The 20,782-nt window shown below is 39.2% G+C and overlaps 1 protein-coding gene across 2 annotated transcripts in view; it reads left to right on the top strand.

The window, feature by feature from the left end:
• The window catches only part of LOC123745844 (nuclear receptor-binding protein homolog), a 125,917-nt gene extending 105,352 nt beyond the window's left edge, over positions 1-20,565 (top strand). The window contains exons 8-13 of one of the 2 annotated variants that reach the window (XM_045726912.2): positions 291-471; positions 813-975; positions 1,683-1,781; positions 10,989-11,175; positions 13,904-14,023; positions 20,248-20,565. In XM_045726912.2, coding sequence (XP_045582868.1) covers positions 291-471; positions 813-975; positions 1,683-1,781; positions 10,989-11,175; positions 13,904-14,023; positions 20,248-20,418 — 921 coding nt within the window. In that variant the 3' untranslated portion in view covers positions 20,419-20,565. The remainder of the gene's footprint in view (positions 1-290; positions 472-812; positions 976-1,682; positions 1,782-10,988; positions 11,176-13,903; positions 14,024-20,247) is intronic. The other variant, XM_045726913.2, reaches the window with a different exon arrangement.
• Positions 20,566-20,782: the final 217 nt, after the last annotated feature.

The following is a 20,782-nucleotide window of genomic DNA, read 5'->3' as shown; positions in this document are numbered from 1 at the left end:
ATTTCATTACATGCTTGATTTTTCCATTGTATTTCATTTCGTCCTTTTGCTATGACGAGTGTATTTCTTTGTAACTTGGCTATCGGCAAGCAGTGATGGGAGTGGTCCTGTTTTGCAACCATTTTCAAAACAAAGGGCCCAAATCATTCAGACTTTTCTTGTAATGAATTTCCTTCACTTCTAAAGTTCAAAATTGGAGTTCTCAAAATGATTCACACCTCTGAAATATAATTATGCAACAAAAGGGTTAAAGAGAATTGACACATTTAAATGAAATTTGTTCTTTGCAGGTGCTAAGAACTATACATTCCTTGGAACATGAACAACAGAGAGACTTCATACAGCAGTGCCTAAATCGTGATCAGAGTCAGCGTCCAAGTACAGCAGAGTTACTCTTCCACCCGGTGTTATTTGAGGTCCACTCCCTTAAACTCTTAGCAGCTCATGCTCTTATACACAACCCCAAGAAATGTAAGACGCTCCCTGTTTTCAAATTTTTTATTAATAAGTTCCAGAGAAGTATAATTAATAAAGAATATTGGAAAATATTGCACTCTCATAAATATAATGAAAATTAAAAGTGGACAAGGATAAATTTGACTTTACTGTCCAGTGTACCTTAATTTTTGTTGTTTTCAAGTACAGTGTTGCAATGTCAGGGATGAGATTGGCAAGGGTTCAGTTCGGCACACATGCTGATGTTTATTATATTTAGTTTCTTACTGAAGATGTTCCAGTAAAGAATTATTTTCTGTTAAAAATGGATCTTTTAAAGTACTGTACTGTACTGCGTTTACCATGTCTCGTTTCAGCAAACAAATTTATAGACAATTGTGTTGAGGATATGCTACAACACCAGTACCATAATGACAGTGTAGTGGCAGAGATCAGACACAACAGTGGTGATCCAACACTTTTTCGTATGGCAGATATTCCTGTTATAGAAAAGTTGGAGAAATTCATTGAAGATGTCAGGTATGTGACTGTTATTTCTCCAAGGCCTACACTTCTTTGTTCTGCCTATTGAACACTGCCTCACTCATACTTTCCACTGTTACCTAAAATCATTCTCCCTTATTGCAAACTGAAGGAATACTAACTTTTTAAAATGCATACATAATGTCTCCTTAAATTAAATTTAAGCCATTTTATGCAGACAAAATATATTTTCAGCTACTGTACTCCTTTTGTTTGGTAGTTTTCATACGCCCACCTCTCTCATTAGTGTTAAGAGGACTAACTACAACTTCAAAAGTTTCCTGGAATTTGTGTGGTACAGTACCAGCATAACCAAAAGGTCTGAAATGTTTCACTTTTCCCTCACGACTCTTCACTCTTTAGTTCTCCATTTATAATGATGCTTCCTTCATACAGAATTATCCTTTTATGTACCTGTAAATATTTGAATGTCATGATTCTTATTTGCAAGATAGTTACTGGAATGAAAGATATGATAGAAGGAGCATTACAAGATCACTCCAGGGGAAAAGTAATGGTTATATAACTCCCAGTTATAGAAAATAATGTTAACATCAAAGGTCCAAGACTTTTCATCTTATTTCCAGCAAATATATATAACATGTTGCTGGTGCCAATCAGTAACTTAGAGGGAACTTGACAACTTTATTTAGTAGGTGATTGACATTGACCAGCCAGGTTTTGATAGCTATGTTGGCTTGCAGGCTGCAAGCAACAACAGCCAGTCTAATCAGGGAAGCCTGGTTTCAGAACAGACTGCAAGAATACAACAGCACCCAGAACCTTTTACAGATAGTCTACAGGTAATTATCACTGCTAGAACCACTAGTAACATGCACAAATTTATCTTCACTTTTATCAGGAATTGACTTTATTACATGATACACAGTCATGAAAAAGTGATGAAGCACATTACTAGTGTGAGGGAGAATGGTTAAGTATGTTTGTTTTTACTTCTGAGATGGGAATATTGAGGGAGCCTGGGACGATGCTTTGACAGTGTTGGCAAAGTCAGGTATGTGTGATGTCACCTTGCTCAGTGAATATACAGTATGTGGATAGGGTCATCAGGAAGGTCAAGGTCAATATTTTAAGAAATGGGGAATAACATCAATTTATAGGCCTAATATGACTAAGTGGAGCATGTCAAGTTTCATGTATGTAGATGATAGTTTTAACAGAGAGTGACAAAAGAATTATGTAGATGAAAATTTATTCATATTAGAGAAGAATGTTGAAAGTGAATGTAAATCAAAGTAAAGTTTTGGTGGTGGTGAGAGAGAAATGTGAATCTTGTAGAGCTGACAGTGTTCAATCAGTTTGAATATCTTGATGTAGACTGTCGTGAGACAGGTTAGATTTACACTACTGTTAAACTGTGTCATTGCGACAGCAGTCCCGTTCAGTACAAGAGGAACGGCAGGTCCGGACAAATGGTTCCGTTCTAGGTTGATCTGCCAGTGCAGCTAGGCTTTGTCTGTGGGATTATACCTGAAATCCTCTAAGGCAGAATCCCAGCTGGAGAAGTAACAAAATCGTGTACAGCTGGCATTGGGATGGTCAAAGACCGGAGTATAAAGGAGAGAGACCTGTGCCATTCTGGACTTCCCTCTCTCTCTCTCTCTCTCTCTTGGGAGGAGGGAGGCAAGGCGAGGGGCGGTGCGTGAGTTGGACTCATGTAAGTTGAACCCGGGGAAGTCAGGCCAAACAGTGTGGGCGCCTCCATCCCAAATAAAAAAATCTTGAATGTTAATGTGCTGTTCCAAATTGTTCGTAGATGACTTACGTACTGGTCAGGGTGTTGTAGGTGACAGAGCAGCATCCTCACTGCAATGTACTAAGGTTGCAGGTTTTGTCACGCTCCACGATGGCGACAGCCCTCCAATGAGGGCCTTGGTTTTATTTGTTATTTGTCATTTATTTTGGTTTTACACGGGAAAGTGCAGAAATAGAAAACTTTTGATTCATGTTAGTAGGCATAGAACCTGCTAACGTTGAATTAGGCTTACCTTAGTATTATTATTAGTTTTCTCCTGGCACATGATCCATCCATCCAGTTTTCAACCAGGTCCCCAATTTCTTTCTGAACAGTGGCAAAGAGTTAGGATTGATGCCTCTATCCCTTTCTATCCAGATTTCTGATACAGCACAAATATGTGATTGATGAGACTAATATGTGCAAGTGAAATTAAGAATAAACTGATTCAAGCCAGGAAAGAGGCTGGTACAATGTAAACTCTGACTAGAACAACAAGATGGGAGTAAATGCAGCTAGAAGGTTGCATACAGGAATGTATTGATGCAAAGGAACCATGGGGCATGAACATTAACAATCAAGAATTAAGAAGCAAGTGTGGTGTTAGCAGAACGTAACAGTACGGAATGAAAGTATCATGGAGAGATGTAAATTTCAAGTCGATAAAAGGCTAGAATTTACCGATGACATTGAATGAATGAATGAATGATGGTTGACTGATGACTAGAGTGTATGTGAATGAATTTGCAGGAAGTAGGAGGAGAGGAAGGTCAGTAAGAAATTCAGTAAGGAGGACATATTGAATGTGTAAAGAATAAAGAGTTTGAGTGTGAACAACATATGGAATACTGTATAGAGTAATTGGACTTGTTTGTGACAATTTGAGGAGTACTGTACACCTGGTCTTATGAGGTGGTGGGGGTGTTCAAATGAATGACTGCCAGTGTGATGGTGGTGCTTGTTTTATCCAGAATAATGCATGCAAAAGAATGTCTGCATAAGCAAAATCCAGATAAACCATTGGCAAGCTTAAGCCCAGTTTTTATTTTTTAAATTGGGACACATTTTTCCATGTATTTTAACACATGTACAAGTGATTAAAATATCTGTAATTGTTTTTGTAATTGAAATATTAAGAAATGTGTTGGCCCTCAAAATGTCAACAAAGGTATTTTCAAGGATTTTGCTTACAGTTTGTGCAGAACTTGATAATTACTCTATTGTTTACATAAAAATGCCCCTGTCCAATTCTAAAGTACTGTCTATTAAAGAAGAAAGAGGCATAGGAAGAAAAATTGAAACAGCTGCTGGCTGCTAAATTCCTCAAATAGTTACTTTCTGAACATATGTTTCAGAACATTTTGATACACGTTAACATTTACATGTAATTCAAGGATTCTCATGTTAATAAGCATTAAATTTCTCCATGTTTCATGTACTTTAGGATGGGATAGTGTGGATTGGTGTATTTGGTCAAGAATGTGATGGTAAACATTAACAAATCTACAAGGCCGTGATGAGGGTTCGAACCTACGTCTGAGAGGATCCCTTGTGGATTTGTTCATTTGATGCATCACGCTACTGTGATTTCTGTGTGTAATGGTAAACATTACTTAAGCTGTCAGTCAGTTCAAGTAATGAAAATCACATAATTGTTACACAATGCAAATTTTCTATGTTATAGCTTCTGGCATTGCAAAACTGTTTATGCTATACTTCTTACTATATTAAAAAAAAAGTGTTGATGGGTTATGTAGAATGAGAGCAGCAGAGGGTGGTGAAAGTGAAGGCAGTTACCAGCGAGAAGAGTTTGAGGCTGCTTACCACTCACAAATATAGATGTACACAGCTATCAGTTGGTTAGGTTGTTACTTATGCTGCCTTTTTATATGCGTGTATACTAGGATCGGCACTATATTGTCATTCAGCAAACCAATTGCTCATTTTCCATGTATCCTGATATATGAGAAATGTATTTAGAATACATTCTTTCTAGATAATGAGTAATAAACTTAATAGGGATCTGGATAAAGGAGTTTCTGACTAGTGTGAATGATTTAACAAATGAAATGAAAAATGAATTGGAGCACTGTGGTGGCTCAAACCAGTGATCAGCGTACTCTACACAGGAAGTCTTGGCAGCTTCTACTGAAACCAGTGCAAAAATGACATATAACCCCCCACCCCCCAGGCACTCAGTAGTTCATCAACTGTATGGTCCAGCGTCAAATACACAAAGAAATCACACTGCCATGTAATATATCAAGGAGAAAATCAATTGGAGCACTTAGGTGACCTGAACCAATGATTAGGGTACTCCCGAGTGTGCACCTTTCCCCTGTACCATGACGTGGTATAAGTTTTACAACCAGGGATTCCACTGAATCCACAGGAAGTCTGGAGGCTTCTACTGAAGCCAGTCCAAGTTTCACAAGTAATCCCCATAAATTTACGTGTAAGCCAAGTAGTTCATCACCCATATTCGCACTTATATGTGTCGCTTGCCTCCGGAGACTAGCATCTTTACAGCGGAACTTTATGCTATTCTCTATGCTCTTCGTCTCCTGCTTTCTCGTTGTCAGTCTTCCTTTGTGGTTGTTGTTGACTCTCGTAGTGCCCTCATGGCTCTCGGGTGCTTTAATCCAGTTCATCCAGTAGTTGTCGAGATCCAGCATTGGCTGTTTCTCGTTCACAGTAAATTTAAGTCGGTTGAGTTTTGTTGGGTTCCCAGCCATGTTGGCGTGTCTTTAAATGAGCGTGCGGATGCTGCCGCTAAGGAAGCTGTCCGCTCTTGTCCCATCTCTCGTAAAGGCATTCCGTATTCCGACTTTTACCCGGTTATCCATTCCTCAGTCCTTACCCGTTGGCAGGCTTCTTGGTTGTCTGTTACTGGTAACAAGCTACGTACTCTTAAATGTTGTGTTTCCTCGTGGCCGTCCTCCTTCCACCGTAACCGGCGGTGGGAAACAGCTCTGGCGAGGTTGCGTATTGGCCATACTCGCTTAACCCATGGTCACTTGATGGAGCGCCGCCCTGCTCCTTATTGTCCTAGTTGCATTGTCCCTCTTACGGTCGTGCATGTCCTTCTTGAATGTCCTGACTTCCAGGACGAGCGTGTGTCTTGCTTTCCGACCGCCCCTCGCGGTCACCTATCCCTCGATAGAATTCTTGGTGACTCGGATACTTTTGATATCGTTCGCCTTATGCGTTTTTGTTCTCGTATTGGCATCCTTGGTGATATTTAGCGCCCTCTGATTATTTTGCGTATTTGATGGTGCTACATAGCCTTCCCGGTTTGGTGCCTTCTTTTGATAATTACTTACTTACTCATCACCCATATTCTCCAGCTTCAAATACACAAAGAAATCACATGGGATTCCTCTGAATCCTAGGTTTATAATTTACAACATTTGGTGGTACAGGGGTAAGGTGATAAGCCTAAAATGGAGAATGGCAAACAAAAATATCATAGCAGGGAACCACCCGGGAAATAATCAACCACAGGTCAGAGAACTTTTGAGATTCTGTGACACATTCTCTCTCAATCAACAGATTACAGAACCAACTAGGAATGAAAACACACTAGACTTATTATTCACAAATAATGATGAGCTAATCAGACATTACAATCTCACATACTACATACTCAGACCATAAGCTCATTGAAATGCAAACTAACATTAATAACAGTAGTGGGCCCAAGAGAACCACCAAGCGAGAAGGGGTATTCAATCAATTTAATTTCAACATTAAGAAAATCGACTGGGAAAAAATATAGACCTTGCAAACATTCAATGGGAGACGGTCTTAAGTGACAAAACTCCCACACAGGGAATAGCTCAACTGACAGCTGAAGCATACAAGGTCTGCTTGAAACACGTGCTTGTGAGGAGGGTCAGAAAGAAGACCACTCTAGAAAGAGAACGCAGACGACTGTACCGGAGAAGGAAAAAATAACGGAAATGCTTAAGCAGACACAACTATCACAAGAAAGGAAGATAAACCTAAACAGGTTGATTGAAGAAATAGAGCAAACGTTGAAGCGATCATACGATTCTAGGGAAATGGAATTGGAACAGAAAGCTATACAAGAGATAAAGAAAAATTCAAAATATTCCACCAGTATTGGACCTTTAATTACAACCGAAGGTACGTACACAGAGGACAACAAAGAAATTAGTGAAATTCTAAGAAGCCAATATGAGGCTATGTTTAACACACCTTCAGACCAGGAAAGGTTGCTGAAATAGAGGGAATACAAAGAACATATACAAAGCTTTCATCTCATATTTGGAGAGCATATATAGCTCTCCAAATGTACTCACTAGATAGGACACGAGAGAGATATAAAATGAGAGAGATATCAAATAATATACACGTGGAAAATAACTGGAGGGCCAGGTACCAAATCTACACAGTAAAATAACAATGTACTGGAGTGAACGATATGGAAGAAAATGCAGAATAGAACCAGTGAAGAGCAGAGGTGCCATAGGCACAATAAGAGAACACTGCATAAACATCAAAGGTCCACGGTTGTTCAACATCCTCCCAGCGAGTATAAGAAATATTGCCGGAACAACTGTGGACATCTTCAAGAGAAAACTAGATTTTTTCTAAAAGAAGTGCAGGACCAACCGGGCTGTGGTGGGTATGTGGGCCTGCTGGCCGCTCCAAGCAACAGCCTGGTGGACCAAGCTCTCGCAAGTCTAGCCTGGCCTTGGTACGGGCTTGAGGAGTAGAAGAACTCCCAGAACCCCTTCAAGCAGGTATCAGGCAGGTAAGGTGCACGACTGGGAGTACCCTGATCACTGGTCCAATTGCTTTTCTTATTGATACATATCATGTTAGTATGATTTCTTTGTGTGAATGGACAAGTGATATACAGTATATCTGTTTTAATATCTAATATACTGTTACAATGTTATTAATTGTTTTTTATCTAGGCTGATTCCTTCCTACCCAGTGAAAGTGGGAAAATGGGTGGTGATACAGTAATGAATGGATTTATGTTGAAGGGAGAGCTGAAGTATTGTAGGGTAATACTGTATTTGTTAATGGTGGGATCAGTGTGGAAGTTTTGTGGGTAATAATTATTGTTGATGTATAGTTAAGAAGTATGGCAAAGCAATGTGTAGATAATGAGAGAGTTGATGGTTTATGACCAGGTAGTACGTATGTGTTGATAATAAGGAATAAAGAGGGGTGGATTCTTAACCCTTAAAAAAGTTTAATATCCCCCTTGGGACTCGCAGAAACTGCAATTTTTGTTCTCATTTGCTTGAGGGGGCGGGGGGGAGCCTTCGGCCTGTGGGCATCTGTCTTGACCTTCTTTGACTTTGGCCATGGCGGTTCACAGGTTCCATGCTCACTTGGTTTCCTTACCTAGTTTACTTGGTCCAGGATGTCTTTCTTATGGCACGTCTCTCGTTGGCTTTTGTCTCTCATTGTCAGGGTGGGGAGCATCAGGTTCTTCCCTGGAGGCATGGGTTCTGTTCTGGCATGTGTGGCACTTTCTTCATTTGCAGCCTTATCTTTTTCTGGTAAAGAATAAGTTGGTTGACTTCCAGAGGGATCCCTTTGTGGTTGATGTGTGCTATACACAGCCAGGGGGTGCTTCATTTAGTGTGTCCAGTTGGAGCAGTTTGTTGCTCCCTGTGTGCAATTCGCTGTACATTGGTGGATGACCTGTTTGTTAATCTGGTTTCCCTCATTCTCAGTTCCAGGGTACATTTTTTCCTAGTTTGCTGCTGTCTCATTAAGGCTAACCAGACTGCAGTCTACCCTCTAGCCCACAATGTTCGCAAGTTCATGGCTTTGGCCACTGTGTTAGCTACTATATTATAGACTGATATTTAGGCTTGGGAAAGTTTTGAAGCTCATTGAGCAGATACCAACCATCGGCTTGGTATTTGGTCTATGTTCCTGGTTCTACTTGGGCTTGCGTTATCCGGTGTTTGGTTTCCCAGTTCGGTGTCTTGCATTCAGGTGTGTAGTTGCCACTCTGCTCTTCCTGGTGTGTCCCATGTTTTCCGTTTGCTCTGTTGCTAGATAAATTCAGGGAGCCACCGATGAGGATTCTCCAGAAAAACCAGCCCCTCCCTGGTTTCCTCCCCACATTTCAGGTATGTCAGTTAGTGGTATATCATCTCCAGACTGACTCCTTACTGGCCCTTAAGCAGGGAGCTCCCAGGGTACCACCTGGTGGTGACTTGCACACTAAGAGGGTTCAAGCTAAGAGTCGAGTAAGTCAGTGAGTCTTTAGGTGCTTCATTTTAGGTGAACCTTGTGAGTTGTCTGTATGGCTTCACTTACTTTCTGGATGCTTTCTCAATGTACTTTCTTATCAAAGACTTGGATATAGCTTTTTTATGCCTACCCATTTACACCTGGCATGCTAATTACCTCTCTCAATGTTAAAGTTTTCATCAGTTCTTATTAAAAGTTGTTGGTGGTCTTGCTTCAACAATCTCTTCCTTTAATGCATTTCACTTCTGACCATCCATACAAAGAACAAGAACTTGCTTACATCTGTTCTACTCAATTGCAAGTCTAGTCTCCCAATGTCTCCTCATCCTACCTCTCTTTAATTTTGATAGGCTTCCTTGCGTCCTTTATTCACTTTGTCTATTCCCCACAAGAACTTGTATACAGTTATACTATCCTTTATCTTTCTTCTCTCTTCAGAGGTTGTGAGGGAAAGTCTCGCACCATGTCCTCATAGCAGAGGCCTCTCAATTATGGTACTAATCTAGTTGTAAACTTTTGAACTTTTTCAAGGTTCTTTTTATGTTTTACAAGGTGTGGGTTTCATACTGGAGCTGCATATTCAAGTAATGGTCTGACATAAGTTGTGTATGAAAGCATCCTTGTTTAGACGCTGCTGATGTTATCCTGTTTGCATGAGCTTTTGGTGTTAATGTTGGGATTATGTCTGCTCCCAGGTCTTCTGCCCTTATTGTTTCTTGTAATTGTCTTCCCTTACGGTATAGTTAACCATTAAGCTGCTACAGCCTTAAATAAACGTCTATCTCCTGCTTTAATTACTTTTCACCCATTTGGATTGAATTCCATCAGCCATTTATCTGCCCACTCCTGAAGTTTGTCAAGGTCTTTTACAGCACCCTATAGTCCTCTTTAATTTTTACTCTCCTCATTAACTTTGCATCATCTGTAAAAGTCAACATGGATGCTCTCCCTCTGTGAGGTCATTTAAATAAATTAACAAAGCAGTGGTCCTAGGATAGAACCCTCTGGAAACACCACTTTCCACTCTCTCCAGCCTGACATGTTCTCACTAACTATAATCTTTGTTTCTTGTCCATCAAGTACTCCCATACCCAGTCGAGTGCCTTTCCTGTCATCCCCACTTGTCTCTCCATCTTGTGTATTAATATATTGTGAGGGACTGTATTAAAAGCTTTTTAGCTGTCTTAAAAGGTGCATTCTACCCATCCTTCTCCTCTTATATATTGGTGACAGTCATAGAATTCATTCAAGTTTGTTAAGAAGATTTTTTCCTCTGGAGCTGTGTTTTACTGCTTTTATAAAATGTGCTCTCCCCAAGTGTGGGTGATCATAACAATCCACAGCTCTCTGCACCTCTGTCAGGGGGGGCCAGGTTTTGGTTCTGGTCCCTGGTAGGCCAAAAGATCTCCTATAGCTGATGTGACTCGGTAGAGAAAGCCATTTCAGCGAGATAGCTTTAGGGAGTCACCGGGGCTCCTCCAGAAAGAGGCATTTCATTACATTAAAAAAACGAATGTCTAAATTTATTTGGCAACAGTAATATGGTATAATTTGATGATTCAATACATACGGTTAGTTACACATAACAATGAGATCACATTATCATGACAAATACTGTACAGTATATTGTACTCCTCAAAAGTTTAGGTTCAAATTGGTCCTTCCATTGCAACTGGAAATCTGTTGCATCTGAAGTTTGCTATTTTTTCATGATTTAGTTTAAAATATTATGATGTTCTATTACAAATTATAGATATTTTCATACCAGTGGATACCATACCATACCATACCATTTCCATACCACACGCTTGCTCCACCATATTACTTCTGCTATCTTCCTGTGCATTTAAATCCAACGATCATATTACTGGAATAGACACCGTCTGTTGCAACAGCTTTGCTGTGCACCAATTTCTGTTTGAGTGGGGGTCCAGTGTAATCCTTAATTTGTACATATTATTTACTTTATAATAATGTTACTACATATATAGTTTTTTGTTTTTAGGTTTGGGATTTATCCCTTGACAGCATTTAGAATTCAGCGACAGCCTCCGTCCCGTCCTCGGGCTATTTCACCCGAAGCTGTTGATCCTGTTGCATCAGAAACCCCAGAGAATACAGACATGGAAACTCGAAAGGTTATCAACATGATGTGCAACATTAAACCAAATGAAAATGGGCATGGGTTGTTTGTAAGTACAGTACTTTTACAGTCAAATTACTTTTTTATTTAATTATTATTAAGAATTGTATGGAGAATACTCTAAAAGTTTTATAGTCAAGAGAAAACTCAATAAATTAAGAAAATCAATTTAACACTCAAGCTGGTGCACACGTGTTTGTAACATATCTTAGTGCAAGGTGTATGTATTGTGTCTACGACCCATTTTTCAGAATATCTGTACATCTCGTGTCTGTAAGAATTATTTGTTCAATTTTTTTCAAGACACTTTATTTTCCTAACTGACTCAGGAATAATTTTTATTTATTAAACATGCATTGAATTCCAGTTAAGCATAATTCATTAATATAGAAGAGCATTATAAGGAGTGAATCGAAAATACAGAAGTTTTTAAAGTAGCATATTTATGTGCATTAGTATAATTAAGTGTAGTTAAAGGATGAGAGCTGCAGTCATGGTGTCATATCTTCTCTATAATAAGTATATGAGAATAAAAGAATTTGCAGAAGGCCTATTGGCCCATATGAGGTCATGTGATGCTTTCTTTAAAACTAGTGATAGTTTTGGTATCTACCACCTTCCCACTTAAATTTTTCCAATCATCCACATCTCTGTTCACAAATTGAAATGAAATTAGAGTGAAGATATTCCAGTTTATTCTGGACCTTTATCATTATAATTATTATAAGATTGAAGTGGAAGTAGGCATATTAATCGGTGAATGCAAGCCAATGAATAACGATCAGTATCTATGTACAGTACTATAGCAAATACTCTACAACGTTGATGTAACTTCTTGACACAGTTTCTGTGGGGAGCCCTGTCGGCTCCCTGAAGCTATCCGAACTAATATATGCTATATTAATTTGGGGGCATCAGTCACTGGAGTCCTTATGCCTTCCAGGAACCATGAGCCAGAACCTGGTTCTCTCAGAGAGGTGCAGGGAGCAATTTCCTATGAGTGCTTTACATTTAAAGTATGTCGTAATTGCCATCGACTGGGAGAGCACCCAGAAAGATATGCGAAACAAAACGGACCACAAGCTGGTGAAAATACCCCCATCCCCCTTTAGGGATAGGGGGCAGCACTAACGAGTGGGAGTGCTAGTTGGATGACGTATTGCTTGTTTGTTTTCTTCCTGGAGGAGATCTTTTTGCTTTTTTGGACGTAGGTCGCAATTTTCATCAGCTGGTGATCTGTTTTGTTACATCTATCTTTCTGGGTGCTTCCTCGGTCGATGGCAATTACGACATACTTTAAATATAAAGGGCTTGTAGGCCATTGCTCCCTGTGCCTATCTGAGGGAACCAGGTTCTGGCTCGTGGTTCCTGGTAGACATAAGGACTCCAGTGACTGATGACCCCAAATTAATATAGCATATATCAGTTCGGATAGCTTCAGGGAGCCTCCGGGGCTCACCTAGAAAATGGCATTTCATTATTTTCAAAGCTGGATTTTTACTAAATTTGAAATGTTTTGTGACTATTTTTGCTACATATTATTGTAACCATGCATTTTATCAATTAATATCTCCTATTAAATGTGCAACAATTTAAGCAGAGAAGTGTGATAATTTGATAAGTGTGCATAAAAGGCTGATATGCAAGGAAATGGTGCCTAGGCACCAATATACAGTATCTGGGATGTGTCGTACTACAACACTGTATAGGCATTTAGGTCATTGACTTACTTTTACATCAACTGTGTATTTTCTGTTCAGAGGAAAGTCTTTAGATTAGTCAAAGAAACTTTAGAAAATACTCATGGAGTGGACTGAAAGAAAAAGTTGTGGAAGCCACTCCCATCTACAGCTTTAGGGCCAGGTATTATAAAAAAATCAAACATGATGGAAGTTTAAATCAAACACTACAGGTACAATAAGGCGAGAAGGCACAGCACTACCACCACCACCATCACTTAAAAGAAAATACCTAAGTTAAATATATAATGGGTGAAAAGCCAAGATATGTCTAAGATTGAAGAAGTGTTGAAAATCTGAGAAGAAATATGCACTGAATAAATTAAGCAAGGATAACAGGAAATGGCCCAAGCATTGAATAATATGAACCAGGAAACAAGTCAGTAGACACCTCAATACAGCAAAATAACCTGTCAAAGCATCTACCTAATGGTTCAATAATAAATTACTAACTCAATATGCATCTCTGGTCCCTCAACACTAAACATGGATATGACCAGTACTACTACCCATGTGGGAAAACCAAAAGATCATAGTAGAGATGAATAGCATCAAAGTTATGTACACAAATGCAGGTGGAATTACAAACAAAGGGATTGAGCTACAAGAAAGAAATCGACACTACTAGTATCACAATAATAAAGGCAAAATTGACGAGGTTTATAAAGAACTTAATCTCCACAAGAATATACTTGATGAGAAGGGTACAAAGGGTGGAGGTGGTGTAGCCCTTCTGCTTCAGCTACACTGGAGCTTTGAGGAATAAAAGTATTTGGTTACCAACCAGTACAATTACATATTAAATATGGCAGCATGGACAAGGAATATAACATGCAACAAAACCTGCCTGAAGGTAAGACAGGTTAAAGGAACTCAATTATACAACCATAAACCAACCTGTTCTCATTACAGCACTTTGTAATTATTGCATTTGTTCATCACAACATGTGAGATATGCCATGCTAAGAATACTTCATCCTCATGTAATCAAAACATTGAGTACGATCTTTGTCGTTCATAATAAATATTTTATTACAGATGACAATTTCTTTACGGTTAGAAGATAAGATGAATCGGCAGCTATCGTGTGTTGTAGAAGATGGAGAGGGTGCTGCAGCGCTTACTGACGAACTTGTTCGATATGGCTTTATCAGTCAGGTAAGTGTCAGAATTTTACATGTATAAAATACACAATTTATAATAATTTATTTTCTTACGAATCCTAGTGAACTTTTTCCCACTTGATTTTGTTGAGAATGTATTGATATTACATATTTGCAGGGATTTATAATTCCCCTACTATTCGCCCCCCCCCCCTTTTTATACATATACAGTGGAACCTTGGCTTACGAATGCCCCTCTTTACTAATTTTTTGGTATACGAGGTCAGTTTCCTGGTAAAACTTGACTCGGTGTTCGAGGTTTGTCTAGGATTTCGAGTTGATACATGTATGGGTCGACGAGCACGTGGGTTCTGCTGGGCGCAGCACGCTCAGTTTACCAGTGTATCCCGCCTAATGATATCCGCGCTTGAATTCTTTGAGAAGAATTTCATTCATTTGATGAACAATGGTTTTTGTTTGGTTTCTGAACAAAAGTTTAAAAAAAAGTGTATATTATACATCACGCCATGGGTCCCAAGAACGTCAGTGGTAAAGTTCAACCAAAGAAAAGAGTTGAGTAGAGGCAGTAGAGGATGTCCCTTCCACATTAAGAAAATGTGTGCATTATGGGAAGTACTGCAAAGTTTTGCAGAAAAAGCTCTCCAGATAAAGCTGTAGGAGGCCGTTGCATTAACCTTTTTAATGACAAAATGATGTCTCGCTCCAGACAAGTGTTAAAACATAGTGAAAAACAAATGTCTTTAGATAGTCTTAGTAAGACAAGCAAGCAGTGAGCCACAACCAGGTCCTAGTGGTATACCTGCAAAACGTAGGAGAGAGAGAACGAGAGAACCCCAGAAATGACATCAGTGTCTGATGTTACTGTAATGGAAGGGGACTGCCCCTTCCAAATCCTAACACCTCTCCTCCTCCTCCCCCCCCCCCATCACAGTCTTCCACACGCCAACACGAGTCCTCAATTAAGGTAAGTTACCTGTATAGTAAAAACTATGAGTAGTATTTTATATAAAATGTGTTTTTAAGTTAATATTTTTGGGTGTGTGAAATGGATTAATTCAATTTACATTATTTCTTATGGAAAAATTTGTTTCGGTGTATGAATTGTCTCGTAGGATGAATTAAATTCCTAAACCAAGGGTCCACATACATACATATATATATATGTATATATATGTATATATATGTACATATATGTACATATATATATATGTATAATACACACATGTACACACACACACACACACACACACACACACACACACACACACACACACACACACACACACACAAAAGGTGAAAAGGATTCAAAAGGTGACACCCCTAGGGTCAACACTTGCAGCAGAGGAGCTCCAGCATATTTCAACAATCCTAAGTATTGTAGTACAGGTTGATGGTAGTGAGTGGTGTCCCAGAGAACATAAAGGTATAGTGCTCTTGAAAAATAGGTGAGATAACAGGAAAGTGCCAAGGGAAGTGAAAAATCGGATGAGAAAAAGTTGCCCTAGTGTTTACAGTGCAGAGAAGAACATTCAAGATGGCCACTGGCAAGGGGAAAAACAAAACAGAGCTTGATTTTGAGGGATTCAATGAAGAAAGCATTGATATTAGTAGTCTACATAACAAGTTGGTAAATTTAGATACTATAGTGAACTCTCATGTAGAAATAATTAGTAAATTGAAAGAAAGTAATGACCATTTGAATAGCAAAGTTTTATGTCTTGAGGGTTTAGTGAAAGACTTGCGCAAGGATAAGAATCAATTGGAAACAAATTGCAAAGCCATGGAAGAAGAAAATAAACTCTTAAAAATAGCTTTGGAAGAAGTTAAAGTAAATTTAAACATAAATGACTACAATAGGTTAGGCAAGGAAATTCAACAGGAGAAACAGCTTTTGTCAGCACAGATGGAGGAAGTTACACAGGGAATAGAACAGTGCAAGAAAGATATGCAACTCACTTATGCACAAGTGGCCAAGGAGAAGGAAAAAATAGAAGAAGCAGTAAAGGAAGTCAAACACTGCAGCAACCAAGATAAAACAAACATTAGGCTGGAAGTGAGGAAAGAATTGGCATCTAACCCGAAGTTGGTGCAAAACACAGTTGATCGGAGTAAGTCCCTGATCATTTTTGGCTGCAAAGAAAAGGCGATAACATCTAGGTCAGAAAGAGCTGTAGAAGAAGCTAAAGTAGTAGATAAAATTGTTGGCCTCGTGGAAGGTCTTACAAACAGAGAGAATGTGTGCGACTACAGGAGAATAGGCAGATATGTAAAAGGGAAAGATCGACCTTTGAGGATCACCCTAAACGGTGCCAAACAGATGGAAGAAGTACTAAGGAATGCTAGAAAATTGCAAAGGGATGAGGATGGGAAAGGGTGGTCGTTAAGACGAGATCTTTCAAAAGAAGATAGAGAGAAGCTGAAACTGAACCTCGCCGAGGCAAAACATTTAAATGAGAGCAGGAATGAAGAAGAAATAAATTCTTTTTTCTACAAAGTGATAGGGGTAGGCAAACCAGTAAAGTGGTACATAAAGGCAAACCAACAAAATCAATAGAGAGAGGGGGAGTGAAGAATAAGGAGAGGGGGAACAAGTTCCTGAAGATTGCATACACCAACATAGATGGAGTGAGATCGAAGATACTGGAGTTAAGTGATGTAATACAGCTGCAGACACCAGACATTGTTGCACTCACGGAGACAAAACTTGAAGATGTAATTTTAAATGAGGTCATATTCCCAAGGGGCTACTCAATTTGGAGACGGGACAGAAAAATTAGGAAAGGCGGTGGCGTTGCTGTGCTGGTAAAAGAACCCCTAAAGGTGAAGGAAATAATGACTGCCAATCCACAAGAAGTTGACATAATAGCACTAGAGATCTGCTATGAGGATGATAAACTAATGATGATAAATGCATATAGTCCACCGCCAAGCAGCACATGGTCAAAGGAGGAGCTAGATAGTAAACGTGAAGGTCTTATAACAATAATGAGAGAGATTATAGCGAGAGCGGATAACGATAGATCACGACTGTTGATAGTCGGTGACTTCAACTTGAAATCCATAGACTGGGAAGCATATGAAGCTAAAACAGAAGATTTTTGGACCTGTAAATTTGTAGACCTCATCCTGGAAACATTCTTGTATCAACATGTTAAACAAGCTACGAGGATGAGGGAAGGGGACGTTCCCTCCATGCTAGATTTGATATTTACCAGGAAGGAGGAAGAGATATTTGACATTCAGTACCTTCCTCCCTTGGGTAAAAGTGACCATGTCTTTTTGGGAATAAAGTATGCAATGCGTTATAAGCTGGAAGAAAATAAGGAGGTTGAAGCAGTTGAAAAACCAGACTTCAGGAGAGGACATTATGGTGACCTTAGAAATTTTTTTAGTGAGTATAATTGGACAGACTTGATGCTAGGCAAGGAAGTGAATGAGATGTATGGCAAGTTTTGTGAAATATATGATAAAGGCACAAAAAAATTTATACCAAAACAGAGATGCAGAACTAGGAAACAGGATTGGTTCAATAGAAATTGCGAGAGGGCTAGAGACCGAAAGACACAAAAATGGAATCAGTATAGGAAGAGGCCGAACCCCCAAACATACCAGCGATACAAAGATGCGAGAAACAATTATACAGCAGTGAGGAGAGAGGCAGAAAGAAATTTTGAAAAAGGGATTGCGGACAAATGTAAAACAGAACCGGGCCTATTCTACAAATTCATAAACAACAAATTGCAGGTAAAGGATAATATCCAGAGGTTGAAAATGGGAAATAGATTCACGGAAGATGAAAAGGAAATGTGTGAAACATTAAATGAAAAGTTCCAAAGTGTGTTTGTACAAAATGAAATCTTCAGAGAACCAGACACAATAAGAATTCCAGAGAACAACATAGAGCGGATAGAGGTGTCTAGAGATGAAGTGGAAAATATGCTAAAGGAGCTCGGGAGGAACAAAGCAGCTGGCCCAGATGGCGTTTCACCATGGGTTCTGAGAGAATGTGCATCTGAGCTCAGCATTCCACTTCACCTGATCTTTCAGGCATCCCTGTGTACAGGAATCGTAGCAGACGTGTGGAAACAGGCTAACATAGTTCCAATCTACAAAAGTGGCAGCAGGGAAGACCCCCTCAATTATAGACCTGTATCATTGACAAGTGTAATAGTGAAAGTATTGGAAAAGCTAATCAAAACTAAATGGGTAGAACACCTGGAGAGAAATGATATAATATCAGACAGACAGTATGGTTTTCGATCAGGAAGATCCTGTGTATCGAATTTACTCAGTTTCTATGATCGGGCCACAGAGATATTACAGGAAAGAGATGGCTGGGTTGACTGCATCTATCTGGACCTAAAAAAGGCTTTCGACAGAGTTCCACATAAGAGGTTGTTCTGGAAACTGGAAAATATTGGAGGGGTGACAGGTAAGCTTCTATCATGGATGAAAAATTTTCTGACTGATAGAAAAATGAGGGCAGTAATCAGAGGCAATGTATCGGAATGGAGAAATGTCACAAGTGGAGTACCACAGGGTTCAGTTCTTGCACCAGTGATGTTTATTGTGTACATAAATGATCTACCAGTTGGTATACAGAATTATATGAACATGTTTGCTGATGATGCTAAGATAATAGGAAGGATAAGAAATTTAGATGATTGTCATGCCCTTCAAGAAGACCTGGACAAAATAAGTATATGGAGCACCACTTGGCAAATGGAATTTAATGTTAATAAATGTCATGTTATGGAATGTGGAATAGGAGAACATAGACCCCACACAACCTATATATTATGTGAGAAATCTTTAAAGAATTCTGATAAAGAAAGAGATCTAGGAGTGGTTCTAGATAGAAAACTATCACCTGAGGACCACATTAAGAATATTGTGCAAGGAGCCTATGCAATGCTTTCTAACTTCAGAATTGCATTTAAATACATGGATGGCGATATACTAAAGAAATTGTTCATGACTTTTGTTAGGCCAAAGCTAGAATATGCAGCTGTTGTGTGGTGCCCATATCTTAAGAAGCACATCAACAAACTGGAAAAGGTGCAAAGACATGCTACTAAGTGGCTCCCAGAACTGAAGGGCAAGAGCTACGAGGAGAGGTTAGAAGCATTAAATATGCCAAAACTAGAAGACAGAAGAAAAAGAGGTGATATGATCACTACGTACAAAATAGTAACAGGAATTGATAAAATCGACAGGGAAGACTTCCTGAGACCTGGAACTTCAAGAACAAGAGGCCATAGATTTAAACTAGCTAAACACAGATGCCGAAGAAATATAAGAAAATTCACCTTCGCAAATAGAGTGGTAGACGGTTGGAACAAGTTAAGTGAGAAGGTGGTGGAGGCCAAGACCGTCAGTAGTTTCAAAGCGTTATATGACAAAGAGTGCTGGGAAGACGGGACACCACGAGCGTAGCTCTCATCCTGTAACTACACTTAGGTAATTACACTTAGGTAATTACACACACACACACACACGCGCGCGCGCACGCTTCTACATGTTGAGCGAACATATTCCAAATGCGAGTTAGCACAGACTTGAATGATCGCTGATGACGTGGTACTCTTGAGGATAGCAAAACTATTATGAGGTATTGTTGGCTAATTTCCTTGTGGAACTGTTACTAACCTCTGGTGGTTCACAAAATTGAACCAGTTAGGAAACATTGAGAACATTGATCTTGTACATAACAGTTAGTCTTTCAACATTTCCCCAGTGTTGAAGGCTCTGATGTACTACAAGTGATAAGTAGCTACAAAAGATTTTCAATTACCAGTCTTAAAAACTACTGGAAAGAATTGGAAGTTATCCAGCAGGTACCAGATGGCAACTAGATCTCTACTACATAGCTCGAGGCACAGGCAACCCCCCTCCCCTTTTCCTCAATGACCAGGACACTCTAGTGTGCTTGAGAATGCAGGGACTTACCTGTAGAGATTTTTTGAAGTTCTACTCCCAGAGTCCAGCCTGGGGCCAGGCTCAAAAAATAGAGCAACTGATGAGAGGCTTCTTAGAAAGGAGCATCTCAATTATTTCAATGCCATATTTCTAGCAAAGCCCTCTCAGTTTTACCAGGCAAATTCATCACAGGTGCTACCATCATAATAAATGAGTGCATAAATGAGGATTGACTGTATTATGTGATAGTTGCCTGAAATAGTCTGAAATCACATAAAGACTACTGTTTAATTTTTTAAAATTAATTGTACCTAAATGAATTGTGTTATTCTCTTTCAGATGGACAAAGATGAAATAACTAGTTTAATAGAAGACCATTTAACGCGAGTGCGGAATGGATCATCAATGGCAATGTCAACAGGCCGGAATGGTAGTCTAGGAAATCCTCTACAGAATGAAGACGGCTTAAGTGTGATGCATCCCCAAACCATCACCACAGCAACCAGATAACACCCATGATCCTCCTTGCACCCTCAAGCACAGCCTCACAATATTACACACACCACACAGTTTTTTACTAGATGGAAAGCTTATTAAGAGGTTTTCCTCTTGGAACTAGATGGAGGAAACTTTTTTTTTATGTGCATTTATGGAAGGTGGAACAACTACCAGACCAAATGATCTTGTGTTATGTATGAACTTGCTCAGTAACTCAACATTATGATAATTTGTGATTAGGAAGCATTTGGACATGTATGTGCATTTGGGAGTTAGTGTGCTGGGAATCTTAATTTTATACAAGATTTTTTATTATTATTATTATTATTATTATTATTATTATTATTATTATTATTATTATTATTATTGTTATCAT

This window comes from Procambarus clarkii, chromosome 88, assembly GCF_040958095.1.
Source record: "Procambarus clarkii isolate CNS0578487 chromosome 88, FALCON_Pclarkii_2.0, whole genome shotgun sequence".
NCBI lineage: Eukaryota > Metazoa > Arthropoda > Malacostraca > Decapoda > Cambaridae > Procambarus > Procambarus clarkii.
This window is presented reverse-complemented; position numbering and strand designations above follow the sequence as displayed.